General features: G+C 43.0%; 1 protein-coding gene across 13 annotated transcripts in view; it reads left to right on the top strand.

Annotated features, from left to right (window-relative positions):
• TCF7L2 (transcription factor 7 like 2) overlaps nt 1-26,603 on the top strand; it is a 172,453-nt gene that overhangs the window by 133,888 nt on the left and 11,962 nt on the right. For 5 of the 13 annotated variants that reach the window (XM_063405294.1, XM_063405293.1, XM_063405300.1 and 2 more), the window contains 6 exons: nt 11,410-11,542; nt 13,630-13,732; nt 16,309-16,395; nt 22,220-22,360; nt 23,131-23,290; nt 24,012-24,119. In XM_063405294.1, the coding sequence (XP_063261364.1) occupies nt 11,410-11,542; nt 13,630-13,732; nt 16,309-16,395; nt 22,220-22,360; nt 23,131-23,290; nt 24,012-24,119 (732 nt within the window). The remainder of the gene's footprint in view (nt 1-11,409; nt 11,543-13,629; nt 13,733-16,308; nt 16,396-22,219; nt 22,361-23,130; nt 23,291-24,011; nt 24,120-26,603) is intronic. The other 8 variants (XM_063405297.1, XM_063405301.1, XM_063405302.1 and 5 more) reach the window with 3 other exon arrangements.

Here is a 26,603-nt window from a genome sequence, read left to right as displayed (position 1 = left end):
CAGCAGCCCCGGGAATCGCACGTGGGACAAAGGCAGCCGCTGGAGTGTGGTGGCTGCTGTGAATAGAGGGAGGGAAGGCAATTAGCTGCCGTGTTGTTGGGGCTTTTTACTTGTCAAACTGGAGCCTCGTTGCTTTTGTTATTGCCGTGTAAAGGGAAATCGTGAGGTTTTGTTTTGGTATTAAGGGCCTTAGAGGTTGCTGGCTGACACTGCACACGCGAAGGCCAGAGCAGTGCAGGGAGAGGACCAGGGACGGGGCTCCGGCAGACAGAGGCTGCACAGATTTTCCCTCTTGTACTTCTTCTGCTCTTCTTCTTTTTTTTTTCCCCCGGGGCCTGGGTACCAATTTGTGTTTCGTTGTCGTTTGTTTTATTTTGTTTAGCCCGTGCCTGCTGCAGATTAAACGGCCACTTAAAAGGCAAACTTGGATGCACTCAAGGTCTCCGTCCTTGAAACAGTTTTAATTTTACCCCTATATTTATTTGGTCCTGTTGTTTCACTCTTTGGGGGCGAGGGGGGCGAGAACTCGTTGGTGTGATCACCCAGATGTGCGTGGGGAAGACAGGTGCTTGCAACTGGTCTCCTCTGCTGCCTCGTCTGCAGCAGCATCCGTCCCACATGGCGATCGCTCCCCGTGCGTGCAGCACCCAGCAGTGTTGACAAATTTGCCTAGAAAGTGAGCAGAGGAGCAACGCAGCCGCCTTTTCCAAATTGTTTTCCTTTTAAACCACCCTTTTTGGCTTTTGCTCTTGTTGCAGAGTAACTACTTTACAACTTTGGGGAGAAGGATAGAAAGGAGATGAGAGATTGACTCTTGGCAAACTCGGATGCCCGCGATAGCCGGCTCAGATTTAGGAAGTGGGCATCTTGAAGTGCTCGTAGGCAGGAGCAATGCGTGGGGCAGAAGGCTTTACCCTTGCTCAGTTCAGCAATGCTCTCAGGTGCCCCTGTTAATTCTCATTTAGGAGCAGCGTGGGAAAATACAGTAACCAGGGCACCGTAACGTTATCTATCTCAAAGTTCCTCTTGCATCCCTGTTGCAGTAGGTCAGTGTTCTACCGAAATATTAAATACTAGAGGCAAAGGGAGGAGGGGGAGAGAACAGAGCTGATGGTAAAGGTCTGCCAAATGTCACCTCAGTGTTACAATGACAAGAAAATACACTTTCCTTACAGCTCTCCCCCTAAGAAATTTGTTTTGAGGGATTTGACAATCTTGCAGATAAAGTGACTGCTTGCTACACTTAACTGATCATGCTCCCTCACGGCCGGCCGGCGTTTCCTCGCTGCATACAGTAATACCTGCACAACCTGGCTTGGAGTAGCATTGTCATTGATTTCCAAAGTAACTGCTTTTTAGCTCTTGTGAACAGACATACCTGCGTGGGGGGGTGGGGGGGGAAAGTCTTTTCCCCACTCCCTGGAAGGATGATGGTAAAGTGCTATATTGGAAAAGACAGGAGGCTTCTCTAAATTTTGATAACTGCAGCTGACAATTTAGAAATAAGACACTTCTCACAGCCAACATGACAGTGGATTTTGAGCATTCAGAAAACACCAGGCCAAAAAACTGGAGACATCTTGATCTTTTAAGACAGCTTTTCCAGTACTTTAAGTGAAGGGGGGAGCGGGGAAAGAAAAAGAGAGAGAAAAGCTGCAAGGAAAATAATACAAAGCCAGCACAATTGGCATCTAGACAGTAAAGAAAAAAGTTTTTGAGGTTAACAGAAGGAAAGACAAAGCTGTTATGTACCCGAGGGATGCAATTTTAGTGGGAATGGAAGATTTGAGTGGTAAAGGAGGAGCGCTTGCCTCTGGGTTCTCTCTCTTCCAGCAGTTCGGCTGCTGGCATCTCAATTTGAATTGCTGGGTGAGTAGCACTTTCTGCGTGCGCGCTTTCCATCTTGACCATTGAACTTCTGATGTGACTTCTCTCCCTCTCCTCCTCTCTCCCTCTCCTTCCTTTTCTTCCTGCGTGGAATCAAAAAAAAAAAAAAATGGGATGGAGGGGGGGAGCGTGAGAAATCAAGCAAGCATCTCCAGCTGTGACCTTTGTTAGCGACATTGTTTTTATTTATTTATTTGATGGTAATCATCTTTTTTAGCGGGGGGAAGCGTGACTTTTCGATGCCGCCGGATTTGACGGCGGCGGCGAGGAGCGGGCGGCAGAGCCGCTCTGTCGCGACACAATGGTGCAGCGGGACAGTCGTGGCACTCCTCCTCTGTGCCCTTCCCTCCGCCCGGGTTTGGGGCTTGCCTGAGGGGGGCGGGAGGGGGGAAAGGGAATTTTTTTCCTCGTGCATCCAGGGTGGGATCGGGGTGTGTTGGCGGGGCGGTGTTTGCGAGGCCGGTGTGCAGCAGGTTTCGGGGGCCGGTTGCTGGCTGCTGAACAATGGTTAGCGGCGAGGGAGAAGCGTGTGCAGGGCTGTGTTACATCTGCAGTCAGGCAGTCACACAGTGACCATGACATCACTAGCTTTTCTTCTCTTTTTTTCCTTTGGGGCGGAGGGGGCCACTTCAAAGCTTTCTTCAGTTCAGTACGATATTTCCTAAACTCTGAAACCATGAAGGTAAAAATGTTTGGGTTTGGGGTTTTTTTTCTTAGAGGAAGAAAAGTTGGTTTGTGGCAGGGCACATACATTTCAGTTAAGGGGGTTTGGAGGTGGAATGGTTTAACTCTTGTCATACACGAAACGAGATTTTTTGTTTTAATTATTAAAAACAGTACATAGTACTATTTATTGGGTGCTTTTTGATCCTGTGTTGGGTTGACAGTTAAATTTTCTGAATTTGTCAGAAAGCTCAGCTGTAGTGTGAAAGATGAAAATTTTAGGGATACTGCATAAGAATTATTTTACCCAGGGATAAAGAAGTATGAAAAATAAGACTGAACGCTGATAAATATGAGGTAACACATGTTTTGGTACAGTGGTTCTGTGTTTGCTGTCAGAAGTCCATGAGACTTTGTTTCTCCTGTTATTGTATATTACAGAAGGTAAAGCTGCCCCTCAGCCAGTTTTGTGTATTACCCGTAGCTGTACACAGAAGATAGAAACTTATTGCAGAATTCTGCAGTACATCACATTTGCACTGGTGGTTTTGTGGAAGTCTTGAGTTTTCTGCTGTTTCCTTTTCTAACTCTGCCAGACTTGCTTAGAGTCATTCAGTCCAGGAGGAGGATTTCTATCACTTCAGTACTCTGTGGTACCTTTGCCTGGTTGGCTTAGTTGATTTATTCGCCTTTTCTTATATAAAACAAGGGATAACATTTCTAGAATTCATCTAAAATGAATTAATCTAAAAGGACAGTTATTTAGATGTTTCTTCTTTCACTGTATGTTGTTGCATATGCAGGTTTTACAAGACTGGTGGTGAGATCTCATAAATATTTTACTTGTGGAGGAATTTTTTTTACTGGGACTTGGGGCAAAAGGCCTGACAGCACTGTCTAAATGCGCCTGTTACTTCTCTCCTGAAATACTTGCAAGGTGTTTCAGTTCTGATATGCATTTAACAACATTTTTGCGGAAACTTTTTTGAATTTATTCAATAGATAATTGGTCTGGACTGACTTTATAATTGCATCTCTTAATTGTGCGGCATGTAATGTTTTTAGCATATAAGAAAATGAAAACAGTTTTTAGAGCCTTGCTGTTTGTTAAGGGATTTAATATATATTTGCTGTGTATATTGCATATCGGTGTTTAGCACAATCCATTGTGAATGCTGTGTTTTAAAAAGCTGTATTGAAAACTTGTCTTCATATCTTAAGGCATGTGTGTGCATGGTAGTTTTTGAATAATGCTGTTATTACTGAAATTGCCAAGTACAAGAAGGTATAGGCATACATGCTAATTTTCTTTCATTTCTTGCAGTTTTTTTAACAGCTTCACATTCAAATTTTTGCTATAGACAGAAATCACAGATACACTAATAAAAATTAGGAGCTATTTCTCCTACAGTATATGTCTGTCTAGTGCTGAAATAAGTGGTTTGTAAGCAAGAATTACAGCTGTTTATAATGAGGTATTTCAGAGAATCTTGGGCAGTAAGTCAAATTGCATGACTAGGTATTCACACAAAAGCATGTAACAAGGTCTGTCAGGGCAATTATAAGGAGTATTTTGCTTATATTTGCTTTTCTCTCTGCTTTTTATCTTCCCTTAATTTTTGTGTTTGTGTTATTGCTCTATGCCTCTCCCCTTCCTACCCTATTTTTGTTCAGGACCATTTCCCAAAGACCTGCTTTGGTCTCACCCGTCTCTTTACTTAGTGGTTGTGCATCCAGCACACCTTGTATCCAGCACACTGGTATGGCTGAGCAAAAAGGTATTTTCCAGTTTTAATGTAATACATGCCAAGTGTTTTTGCTTTTTTTCCTTGTTAGAGATGGTATTTGTCTAATAATTAAAATTAACTAAAGTATGCAAAGAAGGCACCGAGTATTTGTCACATTGGGGAAGAAGCTGCCTCTCCTTTTGTAATGGAAGAAATAAATCTGGGCACTTGATTACCTGAAACTTGAAGGGACTGAGCACTACCTTGTCCTCTTGGTATGGGAGAATCCACCTGTTGGTCAAATCATCTCTGGTTTTGATACTCAGTGTTAGGCTTGCCTGGATGCATGCAGGCCACAGATCTGGGCTGTAGATGATGTAACTGGTGTGTGAATTTATATGCCAAGGTCAGGCAGAGCAGGTGAGCAGAATGCTTTCTTTTTATTTGTGAAACCTTAAGAGATTAAAAAAGTAAGGTAAAATTTAACTGTCATAAATGTAATTCCAGTGCTGCTGAAGGATCTCAAAATACACAGTTGTGTAGCAGGTGCTTGTTTGGGTCTGACCTGACATTAGAGTAACACCACATTGTCCAAGACTGCAGGACCTAACTTGTATTTAAAACCCCAAGTTTCATTTTTTTACTTCAAAAAAACAAAACAAACCAAAAAAACCAAACCAAAACCAAAAAGCCCACTCCAAATACCATAGCAATAAACTTAAAGCCCACAACAGCTTTGAAAGCAGAGTGTGAGCACACTTAATAATGTTTTACTGCTGGTGTGTTTTATCCTCCTGCATCGGAACTAAGAGGCAGTAATTAGATAGCTAAACCCCAGTCCTTCCCCTTGTACACTAGAGGATTTGGCGTATGCTAATTGTCACCAGATCATTTCACATAATTGCCTTTTGGCGAAATTAAGTGGAAATTTCCTGAACATCTTAAATCTTCATTTCCCCACCCCCTCCCCTCAGTACCTTCACTCCCTGACAGGAAGGATGTGGAAAAATGTCAAGCACGATGGCTTAGCTCTCCAATATTCAGGGGACACTTCATCAGAGTTAAAGGGGGGAAAAAACCGAAATGATTCTTTTCATGAATGAATTGCTGGACACTTAGAGGCAGGAAGCTGATTTTGTTGTTTTGTCTGAGAGACTCCTAATAGACCACGGGGTTTTACTGGAGTGCCAGCAGCTCTTGCAGGAGCAGGTAGGCACTCAGTGGCCTGGGAAGGGGAGGAAACAGAAGGCTGCAAAAGTGTGTTTGTGTGTGTGTCCTCATTTTATTTTTTTTTTTAAATTTATATATTAAGGATAGGGCAGTAGGGGTTGTTGAGCGTGTTTTGGGGACTTTTTTTAAGGCTCTGCCTGGGGAGGGTATTGTCCCAGCACATGGTTGTCAGTGCTTCTGTCATCATTTGTGTGAAAGAGGAAAATGAGCCTTTTTTTTTAGCAGGGCGAGTTGTGATTATCAATGGAGGCCTTGTCTCCTGCTACAATGGGCAGTTAGCTTAGGGCAGGACCTTAGGCAGGAATCAGCTACATTAAACTGAGAAGAGGTTCAGGCCACTGCATCAACCATAAAGGAGCAAGGGGAAGTAGTTTTCAGGAATGCTTAGTCAGGTGTGAAAGCATCCTTAAAAAAATAAACTGTGACTCCAGTAGCTAAGCAGGGCTGGGTAAAATTAAATCTTCAGTTTTTTTCAGGAAATGCTCCATCACTGGCATTGAATTTTTATGCTTGGAAAGGGAATGAGTAGCCACATATAGCTGGTGGGTCTGGTTGGCTTTAGCTTCTCAGTTAACCTAGATGGTTTGCAGTTTCCTTGGTGTGGTTTGGGGTGCCACCCAGAGTGGCTGCTGACGTGGGTGATCCCCAGGCCTGCAGTGGTGCTTGCTGATGCTGTGCTCAGTGATGCTCTGCTTTGGGTGGTGACTGCTGTGGTGAAAAAAAATTCAATATTTGCAGCAATATTTTGGGATTTGCCTTTACTTGCAACTTAATTTCCTGGTTTGTGTGGGGCATCAGGGTGGTGAGGGGGTGAGTATGGTGTAAGGGTGTCATTCCTAGGCAGAATCAGGGAGAGATCAACCTTTAGAAAAAAACAAAGTGCTTTCATGAGCATCTTTGGAACTGCAGAGCAGTTCAGAAGAATCTGTTAGCATTTCAGTGGCTACAGTCAGCATAACTGCAATAGATAGCATCATCTGGAAAATGCAGAGAAACAATTTTTAAACCTATTTTTTAATGTGAAGTGGAATTGAATAGTACTCCTTGCAAAGCCCAGGGAGCAACTCCAGGAGGGCCTGCTAATTCAAGACCACTGTCGACCTGAATCCACCCTGGAGGAGGGGAAAAGGCTGACAAACCCTCTTCTGTGCTGCTTTTGTTTTATTGTATTAGGCTCATAAAAGCACTTTCAGGGCCCATCTTTCTTCAGCAGAAAAGGAGAGCAGTGGGGAAGAGGAGGACGGCAAAAAGACAGGCGGAGCTCTAGCTCCATTTGTTTTCAGTGTCTCTTGATGAACAGGTTTTGAGGAGGATGGAGAGCTCTCATTCCTCTGCTGGTGGAGGAAGGGGCTGGGGCTCTGGGGCTCTGGGGCAGGCACCTGCTCAGTCCTTCCCGTGCCGTGCTCCCGTCGCGGGTGGTTGAGGGGTGCCCAGGGGGCTGCAGCACCTCCCTGCCTCCCAGGACATTGAAAAGGCCACCCAGGTCAGGGAAGGGGCTGCAGCTACAGGGGCTGTGCTGGCAGCTGCTGGAGTTTCAGGCTGGGCTGGTGCAGGAGCATCCCCCTGCCCTGCCCTCGGGATGCACTGGGAAGGAGTCGGAGGCTTTGGCTGCTGCGATGCTGCCATGGTGTGACGGCTTGTTTTCAGCCTGGGTGGCTTTTTTGCAGACCTGCCTTTACTAACCCCACCTTATCCTGGTGAGGGCATCCTCTGGTGTCTCTGGCATGGCTTTTTCTGACTTGAAGTTGATACTGTGTTTTTATTACCGAAGCCAAACAAGCCATGAATTTGCAAGCAGAAATTGCAGTAGTAAACTCTTCCTGTTTAGAGGTTGATTTCTCTTTGTGTGCTCAACAATACAACGTTTCATCTTGTGCAAGTCTTATGTTGCTTTCAGAGACTTAGGAACTATTGATTTATACAGCATGTATTAACTTCTTCAATAAATGGGGAGTATTCATCAGTGGGGTGTATTAAATTGGGCTGTATACGCATAGAAGCATCTTTCATCCTGTTAATGAAATGTCCTTACCATGCAACAAAGACTAATACACAGCAATTTATACATTCAATCCCCTGCAGTTTTAAATCTGAAGTTCAGATAGGTTTTTTTGTTCCCTAAAGGCACCTATCACAACTTAGTCTAAATGGATCTCAGTACTCCTCTCAAACATTTATCAGTCCAAAATTTGTTGTGGTTTTGGTGTGGGAGTTTTTTCCGTTCTAGAGCTCCATTATTGTTTAAACTGATCTGTGTTTAAGCACTCCCAGAAGCATTTCAAATTCATGTAGAGAGATTTAGTAGTAGAGCCCCTATGGGGACAATTTCCTCTGGTTGCTTCAGGCAGCAGTTATCAAGAAAAGCAAACTTCTCATGTTTTTTTGCAATTCTTTACCATGCCCTCTAACCTAGCATATGAGACCTCAGCTTTCAGTGGAGAGGGGTGATTTATCAGCAGAGGACTTGGTACTTCGTAGGTGCTGGGATTTCTCTTTGGAAATCTCCCCTTTTTCCTGTCCTGTTACCACATACCCTGGTGCTAATCTGTGTGTGCCAGTGCAGTTCCCCTTCCCACGCCTGACAGAACCATAAATTGAGCTCTTGAATTTGCCAGAGAAACCCCTGCATCTCACAATGGCTCTTAGCTTAAAACTGCCCATGATAAAGTGCTCACAAATGTATATTGGAGAACATTGCCTTGTGCAGGGGGATGTCTAAAGTCATTTAATAGATGTCTCCTATTGATGGCATCTGTGGTTTACCTTTCATTGCCAGTGGATGGGGTTAGGACCACACTTGTTACTCAGGCAGGGCTCCCATTGGCTTCAAAGGAAGATGCATCTGCAGGATTAATCCTGCTCTTTCCCAGATAGTCCTTTATTTTTCTCTTTTCCAGGGAAGCTTAGTTAACTTCAGGAATGGTACTTTTAAAGAGCAGCTTGTTTAGCATATTATGCATGTTTAGCTTGGCTTGCAAATTGTGTGTGCTGTTCTGAGGGGAGTTGTGTTCCCTTTCCTCAGTGTGTGCTAAACAGTGCAAAACAGAATGGAAACCTGTCTCTGGGTAGTGGTACAGATGCAGACTGACCCGCTGGGAATGGATCACTCTCCTCTGTCCCAGAGAGCCTATTTTTGAGCACGTATATGACAGTTTCTCCCTTTCCCCTGGTACATTCTCCCCCCACCTCTGGCCTCAGCATCACCAGAGTGCCAAAAGAGTGTCCCACCCTTGCACTTTTATATGAGTGGTCCATTTGAGTGCATGGAAGTCACCTAAACAAAAATTACTTACCAGTGGAAAAATTAGCAGACTTAAGGTTCAAGCTCTTAGTTGTTGATTTTTATTTGTTTTTCCTTTTGCCTTTTATTTTTCTCTAAAACATGTTAAGTGAAATACATCATAATTTAGCAGTTTTTCTGTTTTGTGGAGATATTGGGAGCGGTCCTGGTGTATCAAAGCAGTGAGTGGTGGTTTCCCACAGTTTACATGTAACTCCCTATGGTACCTCTGGCTTTGTTGATGGACCCATGTCAGTCCAGCTTTCCTCTCATGTGTTGTTTCTTATTTGTCAGCTTAAGTCTGACCCTCTAGTGTTATTCTACTTGTTTTTTAAACTAACCGGCTCCAGTTTCTGTGAAAATAAACTCTCTGTGGAAGACAGTCTTAAATGTCGGTCATGGTCTAGGTGAGGTCTACAGTGATGTGAAGGTAGAGCTGGGAGAGCACAAAGCTACAGCATGTATTAACTTCTTCCATAAATGGGGCCACACTGTGGGTCACCTTGTGGGTCACAATTCTTGGCCAGAAAAAATAACACTTATTGGAAATGATAATTTTCATGAACCTCATCAACTAGTCATTTGGCTTATAATGTCATGTGTTGTTGAGTAGATGCTTGCTACTTTGTATGGTGTGAAATATAATTCGTTAGGTGAAGCCCTTGCCAAAGCTTTCAGTTACTTTTGGACTGCTTAGGTTGGTTCACTTGAATGAGAGCAGATTTTGGGTTAGAGTATCTCCTTTAGCTTTTTGAACTTGGAGGGCCAAATCCTCATATCTCCTTTGATGTGAAACCATCATGGATCCTTGTGGCCAAAAGTTGTCCTTGGCTGTTCAGCTGGCAGAAGATCTGACCCACTGCCCAGCCAACACAACACGCTGTAAATCATAGTGTTTGCTATAGTGACCACGTTCTTTCCTGCGTGGTGGCCACTTGACATGGGAATCCCCTGTGGAGAGGAATCCTCCCATGTAAGGGTGGCAGAAAGAGATGAACATGGTGAAGAACACGGGAGAAGTTGTGGGAAGCAACTTGGTTGGCTTCTTTTGGATGCACACTTTTTTCTACGGGTTACCAAAGCAGTGAGCCCCAGTAGCCACGTGTGGCAGGGGCTGGGGGAGCCAAAGGGGCATCACTTGGCCAAAGCATGGTGGAGGGACTTGTTTATTCAGGAAAGACAGATGTTTATTTTCCTCCTTGCTCCCAGTTTGTCTTCCCTCTTCTTTCCCCACAGTCTAGAAGCTCATTCCCAAAGAAGAACCAAATTATTTTTTAAATGCTTTTAAGGGAAGCTGGGAGTGTTGGAAGCCAGAGCAGATAATAGCAATAGCTTGTCTCAGGTGTCATGATGAGGGTGTGTGTGTGTGTTTAGGGGTGCTGAGGAGTGAACAGTGGGCTTGGAGCCCTCCTGGAGCAGGAGGGTGAGCAGGAGAGTGCTGGCAGACCCTGAACAGCAGCGGCGCTATCGCAGCCACCATGGTATCACTACTTTATTTTAATGTGATTCCTTTTACTTGATGTTAATGCAAGTTGTTCCTTACTTAAAGTAATAAAAGGAAATGAAGACACATTCTAAAATGAAACCTGACTCTAATCCATTCATCATCTAATACCAGCCTCTTTATCTTTGCTGGTACCTAATCTGGTTAAATGTCCCTGTTGTAGGATTTTAGTGAAAATCCTCTATGGGGAATAGGGTTTTTTGCAATTGGATTACTCTCAGTAAATGGTCCAGCGGTTCAGCTGGTTTCAGCTTAATTTTTTCTTTGTGATCTTGTAAGGGTAAGTTACAGTTCAGCCTGCCTTTTTCTTTCATTCATTCACTCCTTTTTAATTTTTTTTTTTATTGTTGTTGAGAAAAAGATTTTTTTTTTCCCCCAGAGCTAGGAATGTGATGGGGAAAACCTCATGATATCTGCGTGGTTATTTCCCCTACAAGAATGTTAATTTCAATGGCTTTATCTGGGGGGTTTTGCCATTATTTATATAGCTGAATATTTTAGTAGCCTAATTAATCGGTATCCAGTTTCCATTTATTAGCGCTCTCTGATGAATTGATAATTAATCAGCTCTTCTAAAATATATATATATAAAATATGCAGGTGATCGCTTGTCAGCTTAATGCTTGCTGATGAAGGGAATACTCCAGCACTACAAAGGCTTTTTATCTGGAGTATTTGCAATGAGCAGTAAAATGCAGAACTGAGAGTGAGGACAGGAAGGGGAGAGGAAAAGACCTACAGGTCAGTGAGCATTTGGGTCTCTTGCTAATTAAATGGGGGACTCTCTCAGCCCCTCACTGAGGAGTCTGCCTGCATCTTGGAGGTGAAGCACAAGATTATAAAATAAAAAGGAAAAATTTTAAAGAATTGCTGTTGCTCCATACAGGAGCATGACAGGTCAAAAAGATTAAAGAACCTCAACAGCAAGGAAAGTGTGTGAGGAGGTTTTAAGCAAGAGGGTGGGAAAACTGCAAGGGTGACGCCAAGAAGGGATCTGGAAAAGTCTGAGGATCGTGTTGAAATCCTGGCTACTCAGATTTTTGTACGTCGTACCTCATGCTGTAGTGGGGGGGATACCCAGCACTGCTCTAACAGCATTAACCTTTTTCTCTTGACAGTCTAACAAAGTGCCAGTTGTGCAGCACCCACACCATGTACACCCTCTTACGCCGCTTATCACATACAGCAATGAGCACTTCACACCAGGAAACCCTCCTCCACACTTACCAGCTGACGTAGATCCCAAAACAGGTAGGTGGGGGAAGTATTTTGGGCTTTCTTTTGAGAGGGAGTGGGTGGATCTTTCCTTTTTGCGCATTAGGGGAGAGGAGTGCGGGAGAATGGATTCCCCGTGCTGGAGCACCAAAGGGGGCATGTAAAATGTCAAACCCAGACAAAATACTTTCTTTTTAAGCCAATTAGTCTCCAGAAGGAAACCTACTGGGTGAATTTTCATAGAGCTTCTGCAGGGTGACACCAGAGTTGCATGTGTGGGGTCGCTTGCAGGTGTGTTTCTTTGCAAGCGTGATACCCCACCTGGTAGTTCGATCCAGCAGTGCTTGGTTTGCATGCACGACCCAGAGAATTAAACATGTACATTCTGTGATCTGCACTTAGAAAATTGCAGCTGGAATTTTAAAGGTGGTGGGTCATGACTGGTTTCAAAATGAATCTCTTTTAATTCCCCAAATCCCATTGTTTCTGTGTCAGGAGTTCAGCCATTTTTCTTCTATAATGTTGAATTTTCATCCACTGTAACTACTTAGCTCCAGCTTTACACTTGCAACTCTTTTCCCCAGTGTAAGTCTACCCAACTCTAAGTTCAGCCTGAAGGGCACTCTGCTTGAATATAGAGCACCATGTAAAACCCTGACTAGATTTATTGGTGTTACAGAGTAGAATTTACATGTTATTTTAACTTTTTAAGAGTCCCTTTTTAATCTGAGGTCCCAAAGAAGTCAAGCAGGGTCAATCTGGCTGCAGTTCCTAGTGACAGTGGTTTTGGTTTTGTTAATCCAAACCCCATTCAGTTAATTGGGAAGTTCATCAGAAACAGAATTCGTGTCAGAGGAATCACTCTGTGTCATCCCTAACTTATGCAGATAATTTATGTGAACTCCAGCCCTTGAATGAGGCTGTGCATTAGCTGGTTTTCACTCACTATGCTTGAACTGGGCCCCCCTTTTAATTGTGCTTAATGCTGACTTCATATGGCTTGAAAGGAATCCATCTCTGCCATCCCTGGGTATTGCAAGTGAATGGCATAGTCAACCTCTCATTTAAATAATGGTAGTACAGGGAATAGCTTTTAAATGGTTATCGTAAAACATATGATTAACGTCTGTAGACTGTTTACTTTTCTTCTGTGAACATTCTTTCAAGTGTGCAAATAGCTCACTGGATGGTTAAAGCCCAGTTAATCTGTTTGGGTTTTGTAATGGAGCAAAAGCAATGTCTGCGTGAAAATGTCACACAAGGAGATTTAATTTAGAGATTAAAAGCTTCCCAAGTGACTTAAAAAAATAGGTTTTAGCCCTGAATACAGTACCCCTTCTTTCTAATGCTCTCTGTTTTAATATTGCTTCTGCTGTGTAATTGTGCCCTGACTTGTTAATTGAAAGACCCAGCTTTGTAACCCTTACTCCTCTGAGTAATTCCTTTTTTCTCTTAAGGTAAGGAGCGTTAATATTTAAGGCTCGTGTCTGGAGCTGGTTTCTGCTTTCTGAGTAGGAGCTGCACCTCCTCCAGAGAGGATGGATGGGCTCTCTGTCCTCCCCTGCACACCTTCAACATCTGTCCCTGCTTTTACCAAGCATTTCCAGGGGCTCTCACTTCCACTCATGGTTTCAGAAAAAGTTTCTCAGGTGTGCTCAAAAGCAAATGTCATTTGCAATTTTGATGTCTTTTAAACTTGTTCTGGAGATTTCTTTGGAATAATGCCATGTTATTGAGTACCCAGTCAACACATAGGTAGGGCCTGTGGTCTTTTGACTGACTTTGAGACTAAAGTAACCATGAGGTTGTGACAGGGTCCATCTTTCTGTTGAACATCTAAGAGAGTATCTAGTACAGCATCACACCAAAATTGTGTCTAAGACTACTAAATTCTAAATAATAGAAATAATTATCTCTGACTCGAGAGGTGATTGAGGGAGTGAATAAGATCATTTTTTCTTGTTTAAAAATAAGAATGTGAAAAAGCCTTTGAAAACCCTAAGTGAAGGCACAAATACTGTAATAAAAGTAAATCAACAGGAATTTTGAAACGTGTTTTTTCTTGATATTTTATTTATTTCCACATCTCAATACTGATGCTGCTTTATGTTCTTCTTCTATAGGAATTCCAAGGCCTCCACATCCTCCAGATATATCTCCTTATTATCCATTATCACCAGGCACTGTAGGACAAATCCCCCATCCGCTAGGATGGTTAGTACCACAGTAAGGAGTTCCATTTTTTTAATTTCTTTTTTTCTTTTTCTGATGTGTAAAATTTATGTAAAAATATATGTGTGTGTGTGTGCATGCACGTGTGTATGCATTGGGATGAGTTTGTTTGCCAGCTGCCACTTCACTGAGTCTTAAGAATTTACCCACCTCATGAAGATTAATTAAAACTTATGCCAGGTCATGTGGTCTTAAACAAACATGAGCAGTTGGACACAGCTTTGCATGTCATCCCAACCAGCTGACAGCTTGTGAAGCATGAATTTTTAAACCCTTCTGCAGAAATGTCCTTTTCTTGTTATTGCTCTTACGCTGCACCACATGAGTTTTTCTCGGATTTGGTTTTCTGGGGGCTCAGGGTGGTTCTCACAGACCCTTTTGTTTTTTTACAAGGGCCATCCTCACTACAAATTCACAATTTTAAATTTCATTTGCCTTCTCTGTTGAAAACCCTTTTGTTTTTCTTGTGAAACAGTAGAGCTTTACATCAGCCAGTGAACAGCATTCCTAGTTGCAATGTGGCTGGGCAGTTGGCAATTGGCATCTGAGGAATGGAATTTTAAACAAGAAAAAGGAATTAGTTTACTTTAAAACTGGCTGAGAGAAAAAGCAATGGAAAGTTAGGTTGGGGTGTTGTTTTCTTTTCAGCTCTTCAGATCCCAGTTGCAGAGCCTCGCTGGGTGTGAGGCTCCCAACAGGAATTGAATCCTTTTCTTTTTTTTTTTTTCTTATGTTGCCATCTCTCAATAGGTTTATAATACACTTAAGCACTGCCTAAGCCTTTTGTGTAGTATATTTGATTTAAATGCTTATAAAATCGATTTGTATTGCTGGATACAACAGTTCTCTGCATTATAAATCAAGACTGTTACCCTGTTTTTCTCACATAACAGGCCTCCTTCATTTTGGGATGGTCATATTTCTTACAGAAATGAATTGCCTAAAGTTCAAAATAGTTTGCTCCTGCTTGAGGTTGTTTGGCCAGCTGTGCTCAAATACCTCTCCACAAGTTTGCCCTCCATGAGGACCTGGAGTTGACACCCCACAGGAGAGCAGGGGATCACCACATATCCCCAGGGCTCGGGCAAGGAGAGGTGGTGGCATCAGAGGCCTTGGAGGCCTTTCTTAAGCACAAAAGTTGATGCAGGAGAGCTGCAGCTTCTGGCCATTTTGCAGGCTGCCCTTCCTTGTGGGTGGTGATGCAGCTATTTTGGATATTTGATGGGTTCTCCCAGCCCAAGGGTGAAGCATGTCCAGAACCTGGAGGTTGCTTCTCCAGAAGAATATCATATCATGAGCAGAAGAAAAACCCAAAGCATTGCTCCCTGAAATCTGAAATTCCTCCTCATTTGTGATGGTTACCTTTTCCAAAGCACACCCTGAACAATTGTAGACTGCATGTGAGCTCCTTAGCTCAAGTTTGCACAGCAACAGCCTCAACACTTAAAACAAATGCACTCAGCTAGTGCCAAAAGTCAGTGACATGAAGGACATGAGAATGCAGGGAAGAAACTCATCCCTGTCCCTGACATGAATGATGCCACGTGATGCCTCCCCAGAGAGGTGCCAATGGCCACCTCTGTCTCTGGATGGCTCTGTCATCCCCACTGCTTCAGGACAAGTCAACACCATGGTGTGCTTGCCCACCCACAGCTCTTACAGCTCCCCCAGTGATTTTTGTTGAGGGGCAACACCATCACATTGGCTTTTGCTCTAGGAGAGTAGCATGGCCAACTTCACAGAAGCAACCCAAGATTTTCATTTCCCCTCTCCTTGCCACTTGCACCATCAACTTCCCAACCCATCTATCCTCCTCTGGCCTGCATGTTTCTGGCACAGTACCCACCCCAAAAGCATCCTGCCCAGTCAGATGATGTATTTGAAGGACAGATGAAACGAGCTAGCCAGCACAGACAAACCTCCATCAGAAAAAGTTGTGTGTCTTTCATGAGGATGCTGTTTTGCATGTTGCTGTATTTTTTAATTATTGTAATGAGGTGTGATTGTCTATTGGTTACCCACAATACTTCTTGGGGACTCTCCCCCGGTAACTCTTGTCAACACTTGTTAATCTGACAAAAGGCTACAAATTAAGCTCTGTTAATTTAATGTTTTCTCACCGAGATCTAAATACCGAAAGAGGCCCAAAGCGCAACTGAAGTCCTTTGATTCACTGTACTTTATTTTGGTATAAATTTACATTCATTATTGTTTTCCTTTGGATGTGTAGCCCTCAATTAGTGTGATGGCTCCATTAAAGCAAGCGAGACTTCGCCTTTAATTATTACAACAAAACACCTAGTTTCAGCTTGGGGAGAGGGTCTCTATTGACATAAGCAGAGGTTATAAAATTTAATTAGCCATTCCTATCAGATTTATGGCATTCAAATTGTTCTGTGTTTCTTTCCTTTGATCCTTGCTGTACAATCCCCAAGATTTTTGTTCTGATCAAATGAGAATAAAGCTTACTGTGCACAGAGAAGTTTTTTGTTGTTCTTTTTTTTTTTTTTTTTTTTTTTTTAGCCCTTTTTCCCTTTCTCTCATTCTCCCTTTCCCTTCTTTTTTGCCAGGCAAGGTCAGCCAGTGTACCCAATCACGACAGGGGGTTTCCGCCACCCTTACCCAACAGCTCTGACCGTCAATGCTTCCATGTCAAGGTGAGTTCAAATACTGAGGTCCTAAATCAAGAGCAAATGTAGCTCCTCCTCCTGCTCTCTGGAGGAGAGCATTTCATCTAGGCAGCAGATTTCTGAAAGCACTTCAGTTAAACATCCATCCTTAGCTTTTTAGTGGGTTGGAGGAGAGGGCGAGGGCTGCCTTCCTATGTGAGGAGCATCTGGTGTCCTAATGCTGTCATTGGTCCTCAAGAATTTGTTTTAGAAGAAGAGGTGGAGGAGTGAGAAGCCACCTTTAAAAGCCAAACTAAATGAAAGAGCTGGGAGAATGTAATGTTGAAAAAGCAATGATGAGAAGTCATGATAGCCTTTGCTTTCTCTGTGGCCATCAGCCAGAGCAGTGTTGTGTGCATGGGAGGGAAGGCTCAGGAGGGAGGAGGACTGCTCCTCAGCAGAGTTGGGAGGAAGGTTATTGTGCTGTGTTTTCCCCTCCCAAAGCTCCAAACACTGATAGTCAACATAAAAGGGCCTGCCTGACCCTCAAAAGCTTTAGAAGTATATGTTTCTCCCCCTCCCTACCTCCAATTAATTCCATCTAATTTTCCAGGGGCTGCTAGTTTTATTTACAAACTGGTTGGCAGCACTATGTTTAAGTAATCAGTAATTGCTCCTAATGATAGTTTTATTTTCTGTTCATCTGATTTTCAGCCTGGTTAATTAAATCGGTGGAAGTTTAGACTTTCCTGATGGGCTGAAACAGCTAATCCATTTTGATGATGGCACATAATTAAATTAGCATGCATTACATAGCAAGGTTCCACGTCTCTTCCCTGCTCTGTCCCTTCCTCTCCATCTCTGCACTTTAATATGTGAACGTTGGTGCACATGTTAGAAATGTTGGAACATCTTAGATAGATGATCTAAGGAGGAAAAGACTGGTGAGAGCTGGGGGGAAGCACACCTCATTGAGGAGTGGAAATCTGTACCTAGGGCTTGTGAATTAATGGGTGGGAAAGCAGTGTGGTGTGTGTTTTAGATAAACAAAAACCTAAAAATTTAAATTAAAATGCTGGTCCAGCAAATAGACAAGTGGAAAATCAACTTAAAAAAAAAAACGTAGTCCCAGCACAGAAAAAAAGTACTAGGCTGGGGAGAGAACTGCAAATTTAAACAATGGTTCCCTCCCCCTATTTAATCTTTTTTAATATCTATGAAAGACTTGCAGGCATGGTGTGAGGCAAAGCAGAGCTTGATTTAGTTTAATTATTATTAGAGAGGCTAGTCATTTGAGGGAGGGGGGAGATGTGGAAGCAGGGGGGGCTATATTCCCAAGATAGACTTTATGAAAGGTATCTAGTTAAAAAGAGTACACAGCAAATTAAATACATTATTGTGGTAATGGGACGACAGAAGTAGAGGTCTATTATACTTATGGCAGTTATAGGAAATGTAGGCTCCTTGCCCTGTTCTAGCACATCCTTTGATATTCATTCCATTCAGCAGCAGGGCCAGGACTTCTCAGAATTAAGTGATGGGTCATTATACTTTAAACACCATGGAGAAGCCTAGATTGGCAATTAAACAGCACTTGCTGACACTCGCTTGTGCCACCCTGTGACCCCCTTTAGATTGAGTTGTTGGAGCTCGGGGCCCTCAGCCTGCTAAATTGGTAGCAGGCACTTCTCCTGACGAGGGCTGGCTCTGAAATCTGCCGGCTTCAAAGGGAGCAAGATCATGTATAAACCATAATGTGGGTGCACCGTGGCTCAAAAAATAAGGCAGGAATAGATGAAATGTTACAAGTGCAAGGGGAAAATGAGAGAATAATGACAAATCTAATGCAACTCAAAGCAGAATTGTTGCACAGAAAAATGCATCCCACTGCTTGTGCATAAAATCAAGGCAGGCAGATGACATCCAGTTAACAGAAACATGTCAACAGTGAAGTAAAGTGAGAGTGAGTAAGAGAGAAGCCCCTGAGACAGCCAGGAACAAAAAATTAGTTGTCCTTAACAAGTTAAGACTCATCATTATATTCTGGCTTGGAGCCATAAAAGGAGACAGTGGTGTATAATGAGCTGCTTAGAATTTTTAGGGTGTTTATTGCAATTCATGGAATACTTGTCTAGAGAGAAAAAAAAATCTGGTGATTGTCTTAGGCGAAGGTGAGGGGTGTGCATATACACAGGGAGCCTTTCTTTTTGTCTCTGACAGAAGCCCGTGCGTGCGCACATGCTCAGGCACACGTGCAGGGGAATGAATAGATTTGAGGTGTTCACCCTTTGTTTCAGCCCAGAAACTTCTCCTGTGGTTTCCCATAAATGGGAACACCCTCTGGGCAGGCTGTGCTCCTGTACATGGTTTTGTGTGTGTTTTCCTGTGTCAGCCTGGGCACAGCAGTGGCACAGCCCTTGTCCAGGTGTCCGGCGTGCTCAGGAGGTTCCTGGCAGTGCCCACGCTGGCCTCCAGCCCTGCTGCTCATTGCTGGCCCTGGGCAGCAGCCCTGCAGGGCCCTGCTATGAGCCCCTGCTGCAATCCTTGCCTTTGCCCCAGCAGTGAAGTCAGCACAGATCTCAAACCTCACCCCTCCATCCAGTTTTCCAGAGTCTTCAGTGGTGGTTCCCATCTTTGCCTGAGTCATGGTACAGATCTGTGGAGCCTATAGTGCTTCCCAACCTTTAGTTCCCTAAGCTTAGTAATTACTGTTCATTAGTTAGAGTGCGCTTATGAATAGTTTATAAAAGGTTAATGGGTGACTAATAGTGATTTTTCATAAGTGGTTTAATCTATTAAGGTAGTGTCTTTGGGTTGTTTTAACCATTTACAACTCTTTCTTGTTGCTCGTAGCCTTGCCACACTCACGTTGTGTGCTTGTAGCATGCCTGCAAAAGTCTCTTGATCCTTCATTACCCCTCTGTAATATGCCTTTAAGGTAAAATGAGACAGGGCTAACTGAGTGATGGGCAAACAGTGGACCCACTATGAAAAAACAACTGCTGTGAGAGGAAATCAGGAAATAATTTAGCAGAATTACACCAGACAAACACTGCACAGCAGTTAAGTGGTGGCAATGGAAAATACCTTCTGTAATTGAAATTTCAGGGGAAATTCACTTTTGCTGAATGTAATTACTGAAATTGGAGTGTAGCCAGGAAGTTAAAAATTAACACTCTTCCCCTACTCATATTGCCATGTGAGTGGCTGTCTGCATGGAAATGAGCAGGCACTCAGACTTTGGGCTGCACCCTCATCTCGCCCACAGAAGTCCATGGGATTGTGAGAGCAACTTTGGGCTCTGGAGCATGTTTTTATAGCCCTAAACATAGGAAGGGGTGTGTAAGTCCAACAGGCAGCCTTGTGAATTGGACAGATTCAGTATGCAAAAGTGAATGGTCATTGGTAATGAACACAGCACTTCCTCATGGGAACTGCAACCCTGAAAATAACTGAGCTGCAGCTGCCTGGTGAGGAAGGCTGCTGTCTGTGGAGTTTAGAGCCCAGTGAGTAAAATATCCCAGCTGAAGTCAGTGGAGGCTTTGCCATCCTTCAGGCTTTCACACAACGTGTGCGTGTTGTGCTCTGCACTCAGATTTTCTCCCTGCTGGTACATGCCCACTGCACTTCACACTGAGCCCTCATGTCAGACCAGCACAGCTCTTCCTGCCTGCTCTGTGAAGGGAGGCTTTTCATCTCCATCTTTATCCTTCATTGTCCCCTTGTCTCTGGCCTAGCCAGCCCCAGCAGCATAGTCCTCTCTGAAACACTGGGTCTTATCTAGGACAGTCGCTTGATAGGATGTGTCTCAACCTTTTATCACTATGCTTAGACTGCTTTCAGCAAGGTCAGTTTTTTGCCACCGGTTTTATTTTTGTTCATGTTTCTTAGCTATTTTTTTAAAAAACATCCAACTCATACTGCCAATTTTTATTTGCATTGTGCTGTGTCTGAAGGTCCCAGGCGCTGTGTGAACAAATTTTAGATATGTCCAATCAAAATAAATACACATGGAAGTAGAGAAAGAACAGAAAAAAATAATACAGAGGCCCAGTTTGTGTCTTGCTGATGGTGAGCAGATCTGTGGCAGAACTGGGACAACAGTCTCCTTTGCAGCCTCGACATTGTCTTCTGTTCTGACCTACCATGAACCAAAGCATATCCTCAAATGTGTGCTTCTCTCCCAGCTACTTTTGTCAGAGAGTGGGAAGGCACTTGGACAACCCACTTGGAGATTTGTGTCCGTGAGTCTTTAGCAGAAGTAGGAATGACCATTTTGCTGCCCATTCTCCTCTTCCCTTGCCATCCCACCTTCCTGCCTCCCTTCTCTCCATGCCTTTGTTCGTAAAGAACTGCAATTCTCTACAACTGGAACAATTTCACATTCTCCCTGTCAGTCCTTGCTCTTCCCACCACTGCCTTCAAAGACAAAATAGTTCTGTCTAATCACCCTGAGTACTACCAGCTGATAGACAAAAGATCCTCAGAGCTTTGTAGTGGACAGTGCTCTAGTTCATGAAAGTACTTCTGTGTCATCTTGTGAATGTAGAGAACGTCTAGGCAGTCACAGGGGATGGGATTGTTAAACTCAGTATTGGAATTTATAAAGGGGGGAAGAAAAAGATAACCCCACTATATTTCTGATGCTTATACACGGTGATATCCATGGTGTATCACCTCATTTTAAATCCTGTTGGATAGAAAAAAATCATTTTATATTGATGATAAAAGAAATAATTATTTATCCCATTGAGTGTTCCATAATCTTGGGTTATTTTACTTGGATCAGATTGTTCAAAATCTGGGATGAGAGTGGGGATTTGCAGTGAGAAAAGCCCTTGCCAGATCACTTTAATTTTGGCATTTTAAGGAAAGTCATTTCTGAAATATAATTTTAGGCCAGAACCCATTCCCTGGAAACCTGTTGACTACAGTGGGAGGTTTGTAAGGGGAAGGCAGTCGGTCATGCTGTGCTTTCCTTATTCACTGCAAAACCTTTCTGAGACTGTTGAGAAACAATGATATAAGTCAGTCCTGCTTTTGAGAAGTTCATTCATTTCTGTTAAAATGTAATAAGTCTGAATGATTGTGCCATGTGTGTGCTGTGATCCCGACCAAGCAATTGGATTCCTTCAGAAGGGTTGCATATCCCTCTGAATCCACTTGCAGGACCGGGATCTGTCCATGTATATGACCATAAACCATAAAGCTGGCAACATTTTTTTCTCTTTAGAAAGGCTAGACTGTTAAAGCCTTTCTAGGTTACTTTAATGGATCAAAAATTCCACAGTCTTCCACCTTTTGTTAAAGCAATGCGGCTCAGAGATTTATTAGACACAAATAAATATTTTCTTTTGCTCCATCAACAAAATGTAGCTAATGAGGCGTCTATAAGTATTATCAAAAATACATCTAGAATGTGTTGGCATTAATATTTTATTTTGCTGTCAATATAGAATAAAAGATGTCATCCTAAATTCACAACATGATTCAAAACTATAAAAATTGATTCCTTGGCTGCCACACATAATTTCTTAGCAAAGAAATGGACTGGTGGATTTTGTTCCAGGTAGCTGAAATTCCACCTTCATACAAGTTCATCCAGTTGAATTCGCCTTTTGTTAAAGATGTTAAAAATCATGATGTCTCGTGTCAGTAATGATAATGAAGGGGAAGATTGGCTTTAATGACATTAGAAGAGTCATTATGTTTAATTTATTGCTAATTAATGCTGCCAGCTTTCATATGCTTTGTCTAGCTGTCATGTGCTTGTTATATGCCAGTTGGGGTTTTTTTGTGGTTTTTTGTTTTTTTTTAATGTGTGTACACATCCCTCCCCATTCATTCATTTTTATTCTGACGATTTACACAGCTTTCTCTCCTCTAGGTTTCCTCCCCACATGGTCCCGCCACACCATAGTTTACACACAACTGGAATTCCTCATCCGGCCATAGTCACACCAACAGTCAAACAGGAATCTTCCCAGAGCGACGTCGGCTCACTCCACAGCTCGTAAGTCCTTGCTTCCCCTGTCTTCTCTTTGGGGTGCCCAAAGCTTCCCCTGTGCATGTGAGGCTTGTAAAGAGGCTTGGGTTTGTGATGGTTTTGGTGGGAAATATTTTTTCGATTTTTTTTTCCTTTTCTGTTATAATTGATTTGAACGTGGTTTAGCTGCCAAAATGTGTCAAGATGATGATAGCAGTCTTTGAGTCATTCTGGGACATAGGCAAGCAGTTACTAATGTCACCTGTTTCAACGAGGAAGTGGAATTTTCTTGATTGAGATTCAAGTTTCTTGACCAGTTTCTCTATTACTCAGTGCCTAGTTTGAAGCCTTGAGATAATAGATGCACCACAGGAGATAAAAAAATCTATGCATAAATGGCTTCTTCAAAGTTGCAGATACTTGCTTGATACTTGCTGGTATCAGGTTTAGGTTTGAGCTGACCAGAGCCCATTGAAAATGGGGTGTAATTATTTCCCCTGCTGTCATGCTCAAGCTCTGCCTGTGAGCCCATTTTTCTGGAGCCCATGTCCTTCCAAGGTTCTTGTAGGGGCTCAGAGGGTACTTGGTGATGTTGCATAAACATGAGGTGAGTTTTCTTGTAATGCTCTTAAGACTGTTCCCCTGCAGCAGCCAGGGTGAAGGCTCTAGAGAACCTTCTGGTCCTCTTCCTGGAGATTGCTGAGGATTAATGCTAGAGAGATTTAGGGGATTACTTAAATAAACTCACAAGGAGTTCTCACTGTGAGGTCTCTGTCTGTTGTATCTTCACTCTTCAGAAAACATCAGGACTCCAAAAAAGAAGAAGAGAAAAAGAAGCCACACATAAAGAAACCTCTTAATGCATTTATGTTGTATATGAAGGAAATGAGAGCAAAAGTTGTAGCAGAATGCACGTTGAAAGAGAGCGCAGCCATCAACCAAATCCTCGGTCGAAGGGTAGGTAACAAGGGACAGGCACAAGCAGAGCCTGAAGCTTGGTAGGATTCACACCTTCTGAATCCCTGTGGTTTTCTGCTATTGTGAAAGTGGATAGGGAAATTGCTAAACCAAAGGCCTTGGCTTTTTTTTTTTAGTTTTTGCAGGCACTTCTTGCCGCTGGGGTCATTCATGGGGAAGAGGAGGAGTTAATTAATAGCAGTGGTATTTCACTATCATTTCCATGACCGATTGATAAAAAAATCTTAGATTTTTATTTTGGCCTAAGCTGGGCAGAAAATAAAATGGGAAATGAAAAACCTTTGAGTACAGTACCAGTATCAGCACCTGTGAGAGCTAGAAGAGGGGAGGAAGTGCTGGTGGGAAAGACCACCTCCAAAGCTGTAACTGAGTTCTGGCTCAGGACAAGTGGTTCAGCTTCTGGACCATCTCCCCTGCTGTCTGTTTTTGTTTAGATTTCTTAATTCTCCTCTCTCAACAGGAGAGAAAGGGGTTGAGTGCATGTAAATGATTAGTTATGGTTCGGTTGATTTAACTGCAGTTATAATCTGGACTTGTAAATAAAATACGAATGTCAGCATGCCAGATCATCTGTTTTTATGAAAATCGATTCTAACTGTATTTATGTGTATAAATAACACACTTTGCTGTTAACGTGCTTAAAAAATTCCAACCGCTGGTGCTTTTTATTTTGTCTTTTTTTGTCTTTTCTCCACCCCAGTGGCACGCGTTATCCAGAGAAGAGCAAGCGAAATACTATGAACTAGCAAGAAAGGAGCGACAGCTTCACATGCAGCTGTACCCGGGCTGGTCTGCACGGGATAACTATGTAGGTTCCTATGCAGGTGCAAACTTTTTTAATAGTAGAGCTTGTGGAAATGTCTGTGTGACATTTCTGCTGAGCTACGACCACACATTGCACACAAGCACTGCGTGGAAAGCTTCAGGACCCCAGCCAGGCACTTCTCTTGGCAATACCAAAACTCCTGGGGGGTAATTCCCAGCCCTCCACTTGGAAGAGGCTTCCTGGCTGGGGTTAGAATTTGAGGATAACAGTAGAGCTCTGTGCAAAAACTCTTCCCTTCACTTTTACCAGCATCTGGAAATGCTGTTTGGCTTGCTGGTCATTTTGTATTTCATTTTTTGAAAACAAAATGAAAAATCCGCCCAGTATGGCTTCTCTCCTTTCCACCAAAAGAGATAAATAATTAGTGTCTTGTGCTTATCTGTGTGAGAGTGTAGTGGAAAGTGGAAGAATGACTTATCCTAGCTTCAGAGAAGGACTGGCAAAACCCAAAGCATTATATTTTTGAAAGTCTAAAGTGGGGTTAAATGAATTATTCTGTGCTCTACAGTTGTGTATTTTGTTTATGTTTTCTATTTCATGCCCATATTACCTTTTTTTTCCCCCTACCTTCCTCATTTTTTAAAAAGTATATTGGAATTCATGATCAATTCATGGATTGTTTTTAAAATTGATTCCTCCCTCTACTTTTCAGAAAGCCTGTTTTTGAGCTAAAAGTGGCAGAATTTTTTGTCTGTTAAAAAGCACAAGGACAGCTTTATAACCCTATGTACTATATAGCTCCTTGCATGAAGGGTAAGCAGTGCAGATGTTAATAAGTGTTTGCAAGCCTAAGCCCATAAATTCTTGACAGATTTGTGGATTGGTGAGAGCTCTAAACCCTTTTTAACAGGATTATAGCAGCATCTTGATTTTTTTTTTTAAGCTGAATAAAAATCACCTAAAACTTTCAAGGTCTCTAACTCTGTAATAAACCCTGTTCTCAGGCATGTAGTCACACTTCCTTGCAGGTTTGGGGACTTAACAGCTCTAAGATTGGTGCCAGGTTTGTGTAGAGTTACACATTACTGATTGTTCAAGTCTGCCTCTTCCATCCCCATCATCATCACTGCCTGTTTTACCATAAATATTCTGTTTTGCTGTATATGACAGCACTGGCCTCTGTGAATCTGCATTTTTATATGTGGGGGTGGGAGGAAGCCAGTTCAGAGTCTGCAGTGAAGCCAGGAGAAGCAGCAGCAGCTCTTTACACTCTTTTGCCGTTTCAGTGATGGAGAATACACATGCTCACTTATTCAGCAGTATGTGCTTAAGGACATTTTTTCAAATCATTCCTTTTTCTTGATCATCTTTTCTTTCCACTGGGCTCAGTTCTCCTTCCTTGGTCATTACAGGTATACCTGTGCGTGCTCAATTGTCCTTCCAGTTCAGAATATTTTCCATTCTGTGCTCCTCAGAGGAGACCTTTTTAAGCCTGATGAGGCACAGCTCCTGCTTAGCACATTTTCCTTCTCTTTTCAGCACAGTCTGGCCTGAGACTGTCAGACCATAGGCTTGAGGTAATTCCTCAGCACTGTGCAGTATCGTCTTCTTGGGTGTTCAAAAGGGAGTGTAGGCTCGACTGAGGTTTCAGGAATGCTCATTCTGCAGTGACTGTGCCACTGACAGATGGGCATGTACAAAGCCTCAGTGTTTAGGACCTTTTACTTTTGTCCTCACTGTGTGAACACTGTGAAACCCTTTCTTCTTAAGCTAAAAAGGACAGGATGAGAAAGCCAGTGCTTTCCCAGCGGCTTGATGCTGTACCCCCAAGTGACCTTCAGGGGGAACCTTCCTGCCTGAGGAGAGCGTGGTACCTTTGCATCAACCACAGGATTTATTTATGTCTCCTCTCCTGGTCCATTCACAGCTCTCCTGAGTGCCCCTCCTCCCTCAGCCGTTTGCAGGGTCTTGAGCCTTTCACACATCTAGCAGGGGAGCGATTTTGGGCCGCTTGAAGTGGTTAAATTGTTAAGCACCTCACATCAGGCTCAAGGATAAGGCCAGCTATAGCCCAGGTCTTCAGAGACAGGAGCGGTGCATTCAGAAAATGCAGCTTTCAGCCTCCTGGCTTGTTGGTGTCACAAGGCTCAGTGGCTCTTCCTGAGATCTAAGATGTTTAGCAGTGCCGAGTACTGGACGCAGGAGTATGTAATGGTCCAGTCACCTCACCTACTGCTTGTCTAGAAAATTAGTACCAAAGAACTCTGCAAACCTATCAAAACCTGTGTTGGTTTGGCTCTGCAGAGGGAGCTGCCAAAATAGTTAGCAGGTATTTACATCCGTATTTCCTTGCAGCATAAAAATTTGTACAGTATGATGACAGAAAATGTTTCAATCTGCTCAAGTCTTGGGAGAGCACTCTTAGGCAAAGAAAAGGTGGTGTCTTCTGCAGAGCACTTGAAAAACTGCTGCCACAATTCATTGTCCTTCTTAAGTCCATATATTAATTTAGCTACATAGTCTAAT

Source organism: Prinia subflava, chromosome 9 (assembly GCF_021018805.1).
Source record: "Prinia subflava isolate CZ2003 ecotype Zambia chromosome 9, Cam_Psub_1.2, whole genome shotgun sequence".
Classification (NCBI taxonomy): domain Eukaryota; kingdom Metazoa; phylum Chordata; class Aves; order Passeriformes; family Cisticolidae; genus Prinia; species Prinia subflava.
Note: the sequence above shows the minus strand (reverse complement) of the source record. Positions and strands in the feature narration are given on the sequence as shown.